Raw genomic sequence first — 17871 nt, 5'->3', positions numbered from 1 at the left:
GGCTTATTCTCACATTATCTATAAATTTTTAAAGTAAAAAATAACAACTGCTTATTGAAATCAAATAAAAACAAGACAAATCTTTTAAAATATGTAATTTTCCCTATTATTGAGCATAATTATGTATTAATTATTTTGGAGAAAAGTGATTTATAAATACCTTTAGTTTCTTCTATCTTAACTAAATATAGTACATGTATCATTTTAAAAGCCAAACTTGACAACCAACAGACTTATATATTCCAAATATCAGACATATTTCTATAGTGAAAATTTAAAATATATAATCCTATTAAATTAAATGTACAATTTAGAATATTTATAACAGATTTTATGTATTTTGTACTTTCTTAACTTAAAATATTATTTTATGTAACACAATATCTACCATATTTTTATTTAAATAAAATTCCTCCCGAATCACATATCATGACCTTTTACATATGTGTCTTGTTATGAAATTATGTCAGAGATATAAGCAAAATCCTCAAAAGACTAAGAAAATATTTATCAAAATTTAATCCAACTCTACTGGGAGTATCCAAAAATACAAAAGTCTAATACTTTACTAATGTAAAAAGAAGTACTTAACTCATCCCTTAATCCTAATATGAGGACACAAGCCTTCCCAAGTTTAAGTACTGGGAAGTATTAATTCTGATTCTGTCTTGGTCACTTGAATGACTGAATTTGAATGATGATTTATTTTTAAATTTTTCCAATTAGAATAATGAAAATAACAAAACCATAACAGTCTGACACAATTAGCAATTACATAATTTCTTGCCTTGCACAAGAATTTTCCCATTTGAAGTACTACAGCTCTTCTATCACTTTTTATATAAGTCAACAAATGCATTATGACTTCAGAGATGTTGAAAAATCCAAACTTTAATTACTCATCTGATAGAGAACAGGAAAAACATTGACTTAATAGCTGTTACCAGAATAGAGATATATATGTGTCATTGTTTAGAGATCATTGCTTATTGACATTGTCAGAACACTAAAAATACTTAAAAATTAGGGGTATTCATATGATTAAATGTTGTTTAAATATTAAAAATATTAACCATGAAGAAATAATAGCAAGGAAAATATTTATGATAAAATGTGAGAAAATGACAAAGCATCATTGCTTTGTAGATGGTAATAATCATAAAGGTCTTTCCATATGGAGCAGTGTCTGAAAAGATGGAATCTATGTTAGGATAATGGACTGTTGGGACATCTTAATTTTATAAATTAATTCTTTAATGTTGCAGAATTAGTTTTCTATTCCTAAGGAGTAAATTATTCCTAATTTTGCTTAAAACAATAAACTTTTATTGTCTCACACACAAAAAATAGGTAATTCCTTCTGAACTGACTGTTGAAAATGACCATTTTAGCTTTTTAAACTGTTTCTAATTTTTGTCTACAAAAATCAAACATAATAAATAACTTTTATTTTAGTATTTCCAATTTCTTATTATCTAACCTTATCCATCAAATTCCCTGGTGCAAATTTATCACTATACACAAGCAATTTAATAATCATGACTTTCATAGTAAAAATAAACAAGCTCATTAATTATCTCAGAATTCTTTAAGAATGTTTATGCAGAAGTTATTCTACAGCAAACTGTAAGACACATGTCCAATGACCAGAGTCCTCACTTTAATACATAATAGTGACCAAAAATAATCTTTTCCTAACTCTTTCCACACACAACAGGAAATTACAACTTCCTTTGAAGAATTGGCCTAACCATTATGCCAACCCACGTGCTGTGATCTATGCCTCACATCTCCCAGGGATGTACAAAGGGCACCAGCATACCAGGCAGCAATATTACTGGAGATTGCAGGAAATCATACACTACCTATACATTATTTCAGAACAACTAGTCTCGGGATATGAGAACTGACTCCATGATACCATGAGACTAAAGATAAAGAAGATTGGAGATTGCACAAAATGCAATTTGTTGGACACGTACAAACAGAGCAAGGTCCTGTGTGGCAGAAAGACCAGGCAGACCCCCTTGATATGGGGGATACAATGGACAGGACCAAAATGAGTCCATCTAATCTGGCACATACCTGGTTTATCCCAAGCTAATATCATTGACTTCAGGCACATTCGTGGCACTGATGGTGCCAGGTTCTCATTGGAAAGCATCACTTACCATTCTAATGGTTTTGTTTATTTACAGTATGCTGAAAAGCTATGTGGGGGAAAATGGTCAGGGTTAGTCATGGTGGTACAATTTGTGGTAACTGCAGATCATATCATGTGAAATCCACGTGAGAAAAAGATGGTACAGTCCTTAGAACAGTGTTTTTATTCATTAAACATATGGTTTACATCCATAAATATTTATGTTTTACAATGCTTTTTATTTTGCCACATAGTTTTTCAAAAAAAATTAACTCAGAATTTAAAAGGTAATTGAAAGAGTAAGTTTTTAATTTTTTCCTAAATGTATGATGTACACATAATGTATGTGAAATATTTGTTGACATTACCATCCTCAATGGGACTGCTAGTGATATAAATGGCCATGTGAAAACCAATAACATAAACTGAGAAAGTATCAGCATGTGCTTCAAAATTAATACTAAAGTTCTCTACCCAAGGGCAATTATTTACATTACAGAAAGTCCCTTTTCATATCATTCTTTGAAGCTTGATTTTTCTTTTAGCTCAAATGACTATTTTAAATTAATGTTCATTTTCACTTCTGAATTGTCTTATGTGTGTTATAAGTGAAGTGATAGCTATTAATATTTTGACACCTATAGCAGAACTTCAAAAAGAGCAAGTAATGTAATTTTTATATGACAGAATTTTTATATGGTCAGAATGCTTTAAACAGAAAGCCTATTTGCATAGTGATTTGAGTTCACTGAATTCACCGACCCTAATGACATTTGGGAGCATTAATTTGCATGCAACCCTAGATATTAGTGATATGTTGCTACCATAAACTCATTTAAAAGGTTCAGTACTAATGATGTAGTTATTTATTTCAGTGACAATAATTTGAATGTAGATTTTGGTGGAACACCTCATCACTATAAAAACATGGTTCTTACTACAGTAAGATACATTTAGATTTAAAACAATGCTTTGAATTGATAGTGCCGAGCACATAATTGTATCAAAAGAAGGATTTAACATTCTACTAGTTAAAATAAAAACCTTAATTGTTACATTGTATGCTTATATACATGCCTATAATTGCCCCCACACACACAGGCACAAATTTATCTTTCAATTATTCTCTTTCTGACTGAAGAGTCACTAGGAAACCTTCATTGGGGAAAAAGATGTTTTGGGTATTGAGTCATTGAAGTTAAAAAATCATGTAAATGTTTCTGGAAAACATTATTCCATCTAGCCCTAGGAGAGTAATTGTCAGAGATTATTGAAAGCAAGTTATTTTAACTTATATTCCATATTTCTAGTTTTAGATACACATGTCCCATAGGTATCTAAGAGTACAAATATTGTCATGTCTAATAATAAACTCTCTCTTTCCCTCCTTCTCTCTCCTTGCAAATCCACCCACAGTCTTTACTCCTCTTTCAATGAATGGAATGTATGTTCATAAGGAACAACTTTTCCAATCCCTCTGACATCATTTCATGATTTCCAGATATTTTCATCTAGTCACTCTAGTTTCTAGATTCACCTTCTTTCTTATATCATTCAATCTTTTCTCACACCTGCCTCAAAATTCATCAGCAATTTTATCCATGTTTCAAGATTCAACTTGAACATGTGCACTTTTAGTAAGCCAACTCTATCTAATCTGCATTTATCTATCCTCAGAGAACATCCTCTTGTGACCTAAATTGCATGTTTTTTTTGCTTTGTTTTGTTTTGTTTTGTTTTTCTGTTCTCTCAGTACAATGAGATACTTGAAGGGAAGAATGCTATCTTGCTTTTGAATCTGTGGAATCTAGTTCAACTTCTGACACATTTGTAGTTCATAAATGTATATCAAGTAAGTGAATAGATGTAGGTGCTTTGCCATTTATAAAGGTTCATTTTCAAACACAGTGTATATTTTCTATTAAATCTATATCTTTATTGGGTATTCAAAACTATTCTCTGGATTTGATCCTAGATAAAGTAATTTTTCTTTGTAGAAATATAGGAGTTTTTTTTCTTTCAAAATACTTCTTAATAGCACATTTGGTTAAGCAGTGGAATTATCTCATGTATACAGAATAAAAACTTACCTTAATTATTAATAATAAAAAAAGCATGAGAAAATGAATTTGAATAGATTAGTCTAGGAGACCTGAGCAACCTAATCACATTTAATGCTACATTTTAAGGATTAAGTTTAAACTGTGAACTTTGGATCATATAGCATATCTCTGCTTTCAAATTGGAAACATGAAGAATGAACATTTCTAAGTTAACTTCTTTGAAAGAGCAGAAGAATGTGAAGAATTGAATAATAAATTTGTGAACCATCTGGCTTAATTAACAGTATTTATTATATTTTTCACTTAGGCCTCATTCACTTCAAATAAGTTACTTATATTAGTCATGTACTTTGTGAAAAATATTTTAAATTGCATATATAAATATTTTAAATTGCATATATATGTATATGCACACCACAGAAATATTCATTAAGTGCTTTCAGAGAGGGAGGCTTATATATACATTTAGCATGACCATAAACTTCATTGTGTATTTATAACTTTAGATACAGTATGGGAAAATACCAAGTATTAACTTATTCCCATTCTAATGGAGAAAACATATTTATAGATGAAATATAATGGCTGAAAAATATTTTATCTTCTTAAATGTCAATAGACAAAATTACAAAAAATTTTACTTTAAAGATCTAATTGACTATTATTTTTTATTCTAGGATTAGGCATTAGCTCATTCTATAAAATAGAATGAGTCTTCCAGTGGGCTGAACAGGGGAAGTGGGCTGTATAGACAGAAGAGGGCTTAAGGAAGCAGGCATAAGGAGTGACATTTCTAAGTTACTTTTCTTATGGGATTAATATATGGGAGACTTCCTTATCATGCTGACTCAGGTAAACAGACCCCTTCTGATTGGTCACAGTGAATCTCCTACTGTGTTGGAAAGCTAATCCATTACACAGTTTTTTGATTACATGACTCTTAGCACAATGACTCCATTCTAGTTTGGTCTGGTCTGTAGGGGCACAGTGCTTCTAAAACAGTTGCTTCCCATAATTTCTGTTTAACATTAGTTATTTGGTTCTTAAATAATAAATCATGTTTATATCTCTCTGAAATATCCTTAAAAGTTACTTCTTCTGTGTACTAGAACAAATTCAGGTTTTGAGAAAAAATATCTTTAGAAGGGTGTGTTCTGATTGTAATGAAGTTAGGAATGTTTCCTATATAAGGTCAAGAATATTTTCACTAAATATTAGTTTTTATTCAAAAATGATAAATTTTATATTCCTTTAACATTAATTTTCCAAAGATCATACATATTAGGCAAAAAAGGGGAAATTTTAATGTACATTACAGAGGCTATTGTTTACTGGTTTCTCATTTCTAACATATTTTACATTAGGGAATATAATTAAAGTTATTTAATAAGATAATATAGCTTTCCCAGTAGTTAATGTTCTCTATTTTTTCTTTTGCCATTTATTTCTCTCTGTTCTCTTACCTCTAAAATACATAAAAGATAATTTTTGAGATATCCAGAGATAATGAAATTTTTCATATTTAATGGCTTACTGGAATATATATTTTCTCAAGTATTCTGAAAATTAGTTCTGGATATGATGGTAACAGTATTAAGTTATACAGGGTTCCTAAATGTTTTGAATATATGTTTGAAATAACTATTTTACTTATTCGCATGGAATGACAGTATACATTTACCTTTCATGCAATATCTCAAAAGACTAACCAGATTTGTTGAAACAGGTATATTTTCTAGTTTACCTAAACTTTATAATTTATCATTCAAGTACATAGGATATGAAATATGAGATCTTGGCTACAATTAGTATTACTTCTAGTTGAAATGATGGGGATTTATATTAATTGGTGAATTCTCACTTTGAAACTATTTTAGACAGCTTTGTGTTTCTGTGACCATTATACCTAACAGGAACAACCTCGAGGAAGAAAAGTTTATTTTGACTTAGTGTTCAAAGCTTTAGCCCATGGTGTACCAACTCAAATGCTCTGGACCCAAGTTGAGACATCACCACAGAAGGTTGTGGTGGAGAAACAATACTCCATTCCTGGCAGCCAGAAAGCAGACCTGGTAGGGTAGGGAATGCAGGAAAGATGACCCCTTCCAGGGTACACCCATTCCCCACCCGCAGTTATCATCCAGTGCATTCAAATGAGAATGGAAGGATTAGGTGACAGCTCTCATAATCTAATCATTTACTTGTAAATATTGTTGTTTTTTTTTTTTTCCAATACTGGGAATTGAACCAAGAGGTGCCTTTACCACTGAACTGCATTCCTAGCCCTTTTTATTTTTATTTTGAGACAGAGTCTCACTAAAGCTTAGGGCCTAGCTAAATTCCTGAGGTTAGCCTTGAACTTGTGATCCTCTTGCCTTAGCATCCCAAGTCAATGGGATTATAGTCATGCACCACCAAGCCCAGCTGAATATTCTTGCATTAGCACAGGAACTTTTGGGAGACACCTCACATATATACCATAGCACTGCCCTTATCAAGAGCGATAGAAAAAAACAACTAAATAACTAAATAATCTCCCTTTTTCCTGTGCCATTTTGTAATATAAATAATGGAATTAAACTTTAGGGGGCATAAATGCTCCATGGATGGATTTTTAAAGCTACTGCATCAGCAGTAATGACATCAATAATAGCAAGGTATGTACAAATGCAGTCTGTGTAGTAGAAAAGGTAGATGTTATTTCAAATTTGTTTTCATGACTATAAATATAGTTTCCAAAACATCAGTAGCAACACGGACCAGAAATTTTGGCCTGATTTTAGTGAGGCAATTGTGAAGCCATCCAATCTTTTAACTTTAAGAATAATATGTAACTGTGTGTATGCAAGCATGAATATGAATTGAGCATAATAATAAGCAATAAGTATGCTTGTTTCTGCCTTGAAATGCTTAGATTAGAATTCAGACATTTCTTAGGAAACTCCTAAAGTAAATTATTTTTTCTGAATAAGGCAAAAGAACAAGAGGAGAATTGATGACATGATAAAATCCTTTTTAATCTGTCAGCCTAGCGTTTCTTCAATACAAAAAGATATAAATATATGTAATTAAAATGAGCACTTACAATGCATTGATATGCTAAAAATATTTATGGATCTCACATTGATTTCCTCTAAGTATCAAAGAATATTATTTTATAATATATAATGTGCAATATGTATACTGTTTAATAGACATGCATTATTTTTATCTGATCAATATGATTTGTAAATAACACACCAACATCATATAAAAAAGGTGGTATCTTATGTTCTTACAAAAATAACAGGTAAGATTTGAATCAAAATAAATACCTGTATATTGGAACTTAAGAAATCTTGATCACAAAACTCTTTCCAAAATACTGGAATTGGTATTGTAATTTTCTATTCTGAAAATATTTTCCTGTTGTGCTTTTGAAATACTATTATTGGGCACCAATGAAAACTGTCTTATTTTCATGCCTGTGAGAAAAGGAAAGTAAACTTCTGAATCTTAGATTAACTGATCTGTGTTGGTTTTCAGTGGTTTTATGCATCATAATTTTACCACACAGTTATCTTTTATTGTGATAATAACATGAAATATGGGTTCTCACCTCTGAACAACTTTTCTGGTGTACAATACAATATTGCTAACCATAGGAACAATGTTGTACAGCAGATCTTCAGACTATCATTTTGCATAACTGAAACTTTAGGGAATGTTGTAGTGGCAGTTACTGAGCTAACTTAAGAAATCTTCAACTTCAACACTGAACTACTAAATCCATACATTACCATAGGATCACTTTCAAATGTAACTACTGCAGATAAATAGTAAACTCTCAGAGGGATCAATTCTCTAATGACCAACATTGAAACCTGTTCATCATTAATCTCCTTCATAAATAATTTTAAGTTTTAATTTCAAAAAAGTCAGTTAAAGTAGAACAAAACTCATAAGCCAACCATGCTTATTTCATTCTAAATGTTTATACTTACTAATTCTTCAAGCGAACCTTTTGAAATGTGATAGACAAAAAGTATAGTACACAGCACTGAAGTTTCCCCCAAGAGACTTTATTTCTGACACTCCATCCTCACTTCTCCCTTTGCAGAGATGACCTGTGAAGTGTGCAGCTCACAGCTGCTGTCCTCGTAGCCTTCATGGCTGAAAAGTCAGAGATCTAGAGTTCTACATTTTTCCTTTGGCCAAATCTCTTGGAATTGCTTATCCTTCATCACAACTCCACCTGCTGTCCCAGTGGAATAAGCAAATTTCTCAGCTTTCCAGTGTCCATTGTTTCAGTTTGTAGGTAGGACTCTCCTCACTGTCCAGTCCAGCTTTGCACTTTAGAAATTATCTTGGTGACCCTTCTGCCAGAACACTGAGGATGGGGTAGTTGGTAAATACAAGAGAAGCACTCTGACCTATAACACATATACGCTGCTTTTAACAAAGGGAAAAGATAATTAAATTATTCTTGACCTAGAGATAGTATAACACATAATCATTATGTGTATGTAAACCATCAACAAAACAGGTGGTGTTAATTCCATTTGAAAGATAAGCAAATGCAGGATCAGAGTGATCATAGGCTACTATTCAATGAATGAATGAAATAAGGAATGAATGAATCTCCAGGAAAAACTGCATGGATTGAGTGGATTAAGAAACTGAGATGAAGAGAGGTCGAATTTTTCAGTCCATTTAGCAATCAATTTACAGAGAGTAAGCTGGTCTGACAGTCACATGGGGTTTATGTTTGGGGGTAGGATGCTGCTGAAGAACCAATGATGACAATTTTAAAAGAAAACAAGAATGAATAAGAGATGAAACATCATCATGGAGTAGAAGAACAATGGTGAGTCAATGGATGGTTAGGTTTCACTAGACACCATTAGCTGTGTGGTAAATGTTTCCACTGATGGCATGTTTCAAAAACCTTTCTTAGGCTTCAGTGCCAAAACGTTAGAAAATCTAAGAGAGACACACAAATTGCTACAGAACCGTAACTAGAAAAAAACTGATTTACAAAGAATTAGAAAAGCAGTTTTTCAACAATCATTAAGGAATTTAAATTAATATTTAAGACCTTTTTATTTTAAAAAAAGGACTCACCAGAAATTGAAGAGTTTTCATTCAAGTGTTACAAGTTATTAAGAAACTTCCAAAATGATACAAATTTTTCAGAAAAAGAAAATGATGTATACTTTGTAACTTATTTTAAATGACAATATAATTTTTACTAAAATTATATGAATATGCAATATGAATAAGAAAAATAATAGATGCAATATGAATAAGAAATAGATGCAATATAAGAAAAATAATAGATCTATTTTATTCCTGAATCTAGTTGCAGAGCTTCTAAACAAGACTGTGAGTAAAACAAATTTTATTCTCTACAAAAATTTAATAAACAGTGACCAATTTGGATGCCTGAAAGGATTGTAAGAATGGTTTCCTATACCAAAATATATAATTATATATTCTTGGTAGATAATTAAATAAGAGTAATCATATCAGCATCTCTAAAGATGTGAAAAAGATAAATATTTATTCATAATCAAATTACTATTATAGGAGAAGAAGGAAACTCTATTAACCTATAGAATGTGTCAATCCAAAGGGGAAAAAAAAAGAAAAAAACAAGAGGTGAAATTCCAAATAACAAATATCCTCCTAAACAGACAATTCAGGAAATTAAGTTTTTTCAATTCAGTAACACGATATAGATGTGTCTGAATCCTCATGCCCAACTACAGATTGGAATTCTGGCCAAGACAATGAAACTGAGATAGTAATAATTTTTATAAAAGTTGGAGATGACTAATATCATTGCTATAAGTATATAACACAACTGTATACATAAAAATATAAATCAACAAAATATAAGTAATTCAAAGGCAGAAATATTATGATACAGCTTCAGTATAAAATAGTCAAATCTATGTATACTAGCAATGAAAACTTTAATATTAGTAAACATAATTTTAAAACTATCAAAAATACCAACCAAAACTATAAAACAATCAAGAATAAGTCTAAAAATGTATGTAATACTTATAAGCAGAAATTACAACCTTATTGAAGAACACTAAGGAATACCTAATACACTTAACACTCCTATATTCATGGATAAGGAAGTTTTATGTTTAGATGCTATTTATCCCAAAATTGATCTATAAGCTGAATCCAGCTTCACTCAGAATCATGATTGACTTTTTCTTAATTTTAGTTTGGTAAAATATGATGAGTTAACTTTAAAATGTCTATAAAATTGCAAAGATGAAATAGTAGCTAAGATTCATCATACTCTATGATACATAGACCTACTAGAAAGCTATAGCAATTGTTAAAACTGTTAAAACTGTGGTACTGGTCCCTGGGTTCAATCCCTACCACCGAAAAAAAAAAAAAAAAAGAACCTGTGGTACTGCTGCAGCAAAATAAAGCAGCAAAGAGAATAAAGCAGCAAAGAGTATACAAAGAGAAATGCACTATATATAAAAAATTAGATTCATGATGGACTTTGAATGTTAGAAGTTGGATTACTCAGTAAATTAAAAGATGTATAAAAATAAGTTAATTTGTGCACTTTAGCAAGGAGAGAAGGTGAAAGAGGTAAGAAGAAAAGAAGGAAGGAAGGAAGGATGGATGGATGTAAGAGATGAAGGAAGGAAAAAAGATTGGAAGAAAAAATTTCTATGTCAAAATATAAAGCTGAAATTTTAAGAGAATAAATGTGAATTCCTCTCTGACCTCTGAATCGGAAACTCTTCTTAAATAGACTGGTTAAAAATGCTAACCACTTATCAAACAATTGATAAATTTGAATATATTGAAACCAAAATATTACTCATTAAAATTTAGAGTGAACATAACAAGAAAAAACTTCCAGCATTTTAAAAATATTTGAAAAAAATACAAATCAGAAAAGATTAAAATCAAGGGAAAGTGAAGAATTTTTTTCACTCAACAAGAAAATATGGATAGAAAATTGAGGGAAATTTTTCATAGCAAGAAAAACCTACATGAAATTAAGATGCATGCTATTATAAACATTAGAGAGGATAGACTCAATAAACCTCATACATTATATAGTGGTACAACTGTTTTGAGAGACAAATTAATTATCTTTTAAAACTGCATATTTAGTAACCTTACTCTGAAAGTAGGTACTGCTCAGCAGCACCAGGAAACATCTTCAAGAATGTATTTTTTTTTATTAAGAACATAAAAGTAACTAGTATAAATTTCCATTGACATGGGTTTAAAAAGGCATATTCTCATAACTAGGATTCAACACAGATGTAGAAATTTAAAGGAACAGTTTCACATGCAAAGAATGTCAGCTACAACATTGATAAATCCTATTACCAATGCTAAGTGAAAAAGGTAGAAGTAAGCTGCTTATGACATTTGCATGACAGCCCATATTCAGTTAGTGCTCACCTTTGTGAATCAGGAGGAATAGTGCTATAGGGAAAAAGTACAGAGGAATATGCAAGTAACTGGAAATATTCTACCTGCTGGAGTGAGTAATTACAACAGAGGTATTTATTATAGTATGTATAACATAAGCAAACCAATTGGCAATAGGCTGGAAGAAAATATTTATAACATATCTAATAAAGGGTAAATATCCACAATATTAAACATAAGGAAATGCATGGAAGTTTCATGTTCCAAATATCCATGGGTATTATTACCAGATGGTGGGTTTTTAGTATTTCTATTTTATTTTTCACTATTTGTTTAAGTTTGACGGAAGTTTTAAATTATGTAAATTTAAATGCAAAATGTCACATGTGATATGTAGAGTTTAGAAAACAATATGAAAAAGATAAATCAGTTGAATAGAAGTACAAGGCTTTGATGATGCTACTCACATAGGTCACATGTCTCCAGGAAACCTGTTAAAATATGCTCAAGTCAAAAGCAAAAAGGAAGTAAGATTTATCAAAAAAATAGCAAGATACTATTTTTTACTCATTATCAAAGAAAATGTTATAAAGTTGTTTACAGTGTACTGTTTGGGGTTTGCAAGAAAATGGCCACAGTGAGAGTCTTTTCAAAGTATTTGATATACCTGAATATTTTCCTACAGACTAGCCTTCAAACACAAACACACAGACACACAAATGGACTTTTAATATTCTGAATTATGGTACCTTTTTATACTAGTGAAATACTGGATATAGTTTATAAGCCCATAAAAGGAAACAATTTCATGTCGGAGTACATTCACTTATTATAAATCATCTTGTGATATTTAGCAACCATGATGTGTCATGAGTCAACACATAATATACGCATGCTATGTACAATACAGAAAGATCTCTTATACACATTTAAAGTGTAAAAAAACACAGTAAATGAGCAGTATCTATGTCACAATCCCATTCATGTTAAAAGTGTGTGTAATAAAGCTTTACCTATGTCCCTTCATATATATTTATATGCAGTCTATAGAAAAATTACTTCAATTGTTTCATATTATATGTTTACCAATGGTTTCATATTATATGATTACCAGTGGTTGTATCTGGGGCAAAGGAAGAGAAGTGGCATAGGTTTCTTTCCTGTTTCAGTTCATTTCTTGCAATAAAATAGGCATGTGTGATTGAGTAACTGGCTGTATTGCCTGTGTTTGTGACTTTTTCTCAGGTAAGTTGCATTAATAAGCACACTGCATGCAGCAACAGCAGGAGCAGTGGGTATTTATCACAACCAACTCAGCAATTAAGCTTGAGTGTTCCTGGGCAGTAAACACTGGTCATCAGGTTGAAAGACAAGGTGAAGTCAGCTACTATTTGCAGATACTAAGTCAAAAGGAGAAGGTGAAAGATTTGGCTCTACTCCCACTTGCAGTTTCTTCCAGTGATAGAGAAAGCAGAAAAGTGTTGAAGGCATTATATTTACTGACACAGTGATCACATTTAAGTAATTATTCAAATGAGAATTTTTAACTGATAAAATTATTAAATGAAATAATAGAATATATGTCATTCTGGATTATGTGATCTCAGATCGCAACTGGGTGAATATCTTAAAGAAAATTATAATTTATTAATTTTTAAAAAATGTTATCATTTATAAAAAATAAAACATCCATTATATCATCCAGAACATATGCTTACCAAATATTTCAAAGGATATAATCTGGAATCTATAATTATAAAATACATTTAAATGAAATGTAAAATGTCAATGAAATATTTTATAATTTTTATAAAATAAAAATATATTTCATTGGATAAAATGGTAGGAATAAAAAAAGGTCCTCATTTTAAAATATCAATCATGTGCCATAACATGCTTATTTTTCAGGTTAAACTTTTTCCGTGATGTTCCTGACTTCAGAGTGTTAGCCTGTGGTGGAGATGGAACTGTGGGCTGGATTCTGGATTGCATAGGTAATGAGGACAAGTATTTAATGTGACTTGTGTGAGGATGACAACTTTAAATTCTGTTTTATCTCTCTCTCTATGTATCTATCTGCCCAATGCCAGCATTAGGATCTTTGGATGTAATTATGTAAGTGGACATCTGTCAGGTTGTTCATTAATGGGTTAATTTATTCTTCTATAGCTTAGAATTTAATTGACATAATTTACAAGTATCTAGAAAACCTTTCTAATTGTTTCTCATGGCATTTTTTAAACCTTCATCAGGAAATCTTGTTTCTTTTCCCTAGAAAGGAAGCCAAAGGGATTTCAGCACTTCTGATAAAGTTAGTGGCAAACGGATATATTTACCCGATTTAAATGTGAAATCTCTAAACCTTACCCTCTGTATACATTTATAGCATTATCACAAACTGTTATTAGCATTACCATAGCTAATTTTTCTATTCTTAACTATCAGATGGTCCTAAATCATCTTGTTACTTCCCATAAATCTATCAAATTCCGCTTTAGACTCATGTAATCTGAACTTAAAGTGACCAAATAACTAGAGCAAAGCCTAGTAGATATAAACTGACAGAGCTGGATGAGAAGGCACACATTAACCTTATTTTGCATTTTCTCTATAGTTAAAGAGTTTGAATTTATAAACACACAAAACAAGTATATGATTGAGGATAAAAATGTGATCATGCTGTACAAGAAAAACGATAAATTCTAAAAATTTAAACTGGTATTTAAGATCTAGTCACCTGTCAGAACAGATTATAGTTAGATTACTAGTTGGAACATAAATTGGCATTTATGAGGAATAAATCCAAAACAAATATTTACTCTTAGATCTCACTTCAGTTATTGAATCTACATCTCTACTAGAATCAGATCCTTTCACAGTAAAACTGCCTCAAGAAGTTTTGTTTTCTGTAGATAGATTGAAACAAATTTCTATTTAGTCAATTCAGATCATATTTTCTTTTCATACACTGAAAATATTCAATTTTAAAATGAATACATGTTATAAGTCACACTTTTGGTAAGAATCTAGCAACAGTAATCTGCCAATATTTTGTAAAATAATCAGAAAAATTTGGCTCTTGACCTTCCAATAAAAGAAATAAACAGTATATCTATGCTCTATTGAAGAAGAAAACTAGGATTCAAGAATTATAATAGTCCCCAAGTTAATGGAAAAGCATCTTTGAACTTTTGAGAATTTCAGAGTGAAAACTGTGGGGAGTTTTGGTTTATTTAATCCCAAAAGGCTGTATCTGTGGATGTCCCTGAATTGCCCAGTCCCTCTGTTCTAACTCATATCTCCACATGGACTCCAATGGACTAAAGAGGATGTAAAAAGTAAGAAAAATAACATACATTTGTGAGATTCACTTGGGGTATAAAATGATTCAAACAAAAGCATATGAAATTTCAGTGACAGAGATCTGTGCTGCTCTGAACTCAAAGCACAATGTGGTGTAAAAATTAATCTAATCTGAAAACTTGATCTTGGGTTATTCAGCATTAATTTCATGTTCATTTGTTCTGACAGAAAAACAGAATGTAGGTAGAAACAAGTCAAGGACAATATTAGCAATTTATTTCCCTTTATAATTTAGGTGTTTTCATGTGTTTATTCCCTAAAGTAAAATGGACCTAGACTTAATGCTGTAAAAGAGCTATGTAGGAATATAATAAGGTACCCTGGTCACATCTGTGTTCTAATGTTGCAAGTATATGCCTACCTGAGAATTTTAACAGAGATAACACATACACACATGCATGAACACATACACAAAAATACAATTTTCAGCTGAGTTAAGATATTTAAAAGTTTTTTCTTATTCATTTGTTGAAAAATTCCTGCCACAATTTTAATAATTAGGTTTGCTTTTCATCAATTGTCATAAATGCATAAAAAATTATAATTTGTAATTTTATGCATCTATAAAATTCAAATTTTTTCTGTTTACAAATATCTTGTAAAATTCTTTCATTTATTGTCAGGTTGTCAATTTGTTGCTGTTCTATCTGTGATCAACATTTGTTTTATTTGCATTTCTACAGAAAAGGCCAATGTAGTCAAGCATCCTCCAGTGGCTATTCTGCCTCTTGGGACTGGCAATGACCTTGCGAGATGCCTGCGATGGGGAGGAGGTAAACCAACTGCATGAGAAAAGACAGGAACACAGCACACACACATACCTACAAAAACAACCCAGCATTTCTTTATTGTATGACATTATTATGTGATTTTAGCAAACATAATGGATATTACATGAATAATATGTGCTTTTCAATGATAGTATGGAGTGGAAGAACAAATATAGGACAGAGTAAGTGGGGGTATTGGGTGATAATCAGGTACTAATGATAGACCTAGTTTGGGAGATTGCAAAACCTATTTTTGTTTTTCTTACTTAGAAAAATGAGGTAAATGTGAAGGAACTCTAAGGTATTGTTCAGAGTTTTAATCTATGAGGTGTATGAAAAAAAATCACAAATGAAAAAAAAAAAGACTGATGAACGACTTTCCCAGAAACAAATGCATTATGTAATACTTAATATTGATACCAGCTTTTGCTATCCAGTGTATTCTGCACTTGGGATACAGAGGTGAGAGTTGAATAAAGAAAGGACCTTTAAATTTAGTGGTGCATAAAATTGTATGTAAATGGAGAGACTTTATACTAACAAGAAAATAAGTACCAATATGAGGAAAGGCCTCACTTACATAAATCTGATGGCTAGACAATGACACAGCCATATAAAACTGGGGGTAGTCTTCACAGACAGAGGAAATATTAAATCTAAAGACCCAGAAGAGATGGATGCATTTCATACTCAATGAACTGTAAATGGAATAGTGTATAGAGCAGAGTGAGTAGAGACAGGACATTTCAAGATGAGATCTTAAAATATTTTGAGCTGTCACTAATGCATTAGCTGAGGATTACTAAGCAACACCACATTTTGCTAAAGAAGCAAAAGAATTAAATATAAATATTTTAGCATCTAAACTCAGAGATGTTGGAAAGAGTCTACTAAGAGTATAAGAATCAGAAGCCCTTGGGGATCTTGTTAAAAATATAGTGACCTGAACTTACCCAAATATGTGAATGGAAATCTCTGGAGATGGGACCTGAACAAGTGATTGTCTTTTTAAACACTCTCTAAGTAACTCTGATTTATAGCAAAGTTTGAGAACTATTGTTCCATCCTAGTTGACTACCTGGTCAACAAATATATGTTAAACACAGAATTAGAAACTAAGTAAAAAACTTAGTATATAACCTATTTGGCATGTGCTTAATAATGTACTGTAGTAAAAGAATATCATTCAGTATTGAGCTAAATTTCATGAAGTCTACAGGGATAAAGATATTTGTAAGTATTGCTTCTAAGATATATTTGCCAATTATTCTATATGTGCATGGATTTAAAAGAAGGGAAATGTGTGTTATGTTTTTCTGAAACATGCATTTGATATTTGGAAATTGCTAACTTTATTTGCAAATAAGTAAGTGGATTAAATCTGAATTTTGATGAAGAAGTCCTTTTTCTGCAGTCTAGTGGGTCATATAAAACTGTGTAAAGATATTGTTGATGGACAAAGAGAAGCACTTAAGCACATATCAAAGTCTATATTGGTGATGAATTCCCTGTGTCCTGGTATATGTTGGCACTGTTCTAGGTTCTACATATAGAGTAAGGAAATAAATGTATTTTCATTGTGAATATAGACAGTAAATCAACTTACAAAATATAATCAGAGCTACAAAAATGAATAGTAGTTATGAGCTATTAGCTAGTTGGTCAAGAGGTGTCTCTGAGGAAGAAACATTTAAACTGGACCTAAAATATATGGAGAGAGAAAAAGCTACCTGTTAAGAGGACTGAGGGAGACTGAGGGGTTGCCCAAGAAGCACCAGGTAGGTGGGTGGTAAGGAGTGGCGAGACCTGTAAGTATGGAAAGACAGTAAAGAACTAGACAGTGCAAGTTATTGTCTGCCAACATTTTATTTGATTGAATTTGAAGCAAAAAGTGTAACCAAAGAGTTTCAGAAGTAGATATAATGACAGTTGTATTTTTTAAAATAGACTTTTTTTAATGGAAAATAAACTGGTCAAAATGTGAAAACATGGAATACTAGAGTTATAAAAATGAAAACATGAACTATAGTTGTCATAACAGGAAAATAAAAAGTTTGGACTAGGGTGTTGTGATGCAAGTAGAGAAAACCTCCAAGAGCATTTTCAGGCTTAGACTGACTGA

At 31.3% G+C, this 17871-nt stretch overlaps 1 protein-coding gene across 13 annotated transcripts in view; it reads left to right on the top strand.

The window, feature by feature from the left end:
* The window catches only part of Dgkb (diacylglycerol kinase beta), a 640490-nt gene that overhangs the window by 247409 nt on the left and 375210 nt on the right, over positions 1-17871 (top strand). For all 13 annotated transcript variants that reach the window (XM_047561038.1, XM_047561039.1, XM_047561044.1 and 10 more), the window contains 2 exons: positions 13525-13610; positions 15663-15752. In XM_047561038.1, coding sequence (XP_047416994.1) covers positions 13525-13610; positions 15663-15752 — 176 coding nt within the window. The remainder of the gene's footprint in view (positions 1-13524; positions 13611-15662; positions 15753-17871) is intronic.

This window comes from Sciurus carolinensis, chromosome 8, assembly GCF_902686445.1.
Source record: "Sciurus carolinensis chromosome 8, mSciCar1.2, whole genome shotgun sequence".
NCBI lineage: Eukaryota > Metazoa > Chordata > Mammalia > Rodentia > Sciuridae > Sciurus > Sciurus carolinensis.
This window is presented reverse-complemented; position numbering and strand designations above follow the sequence as displayed.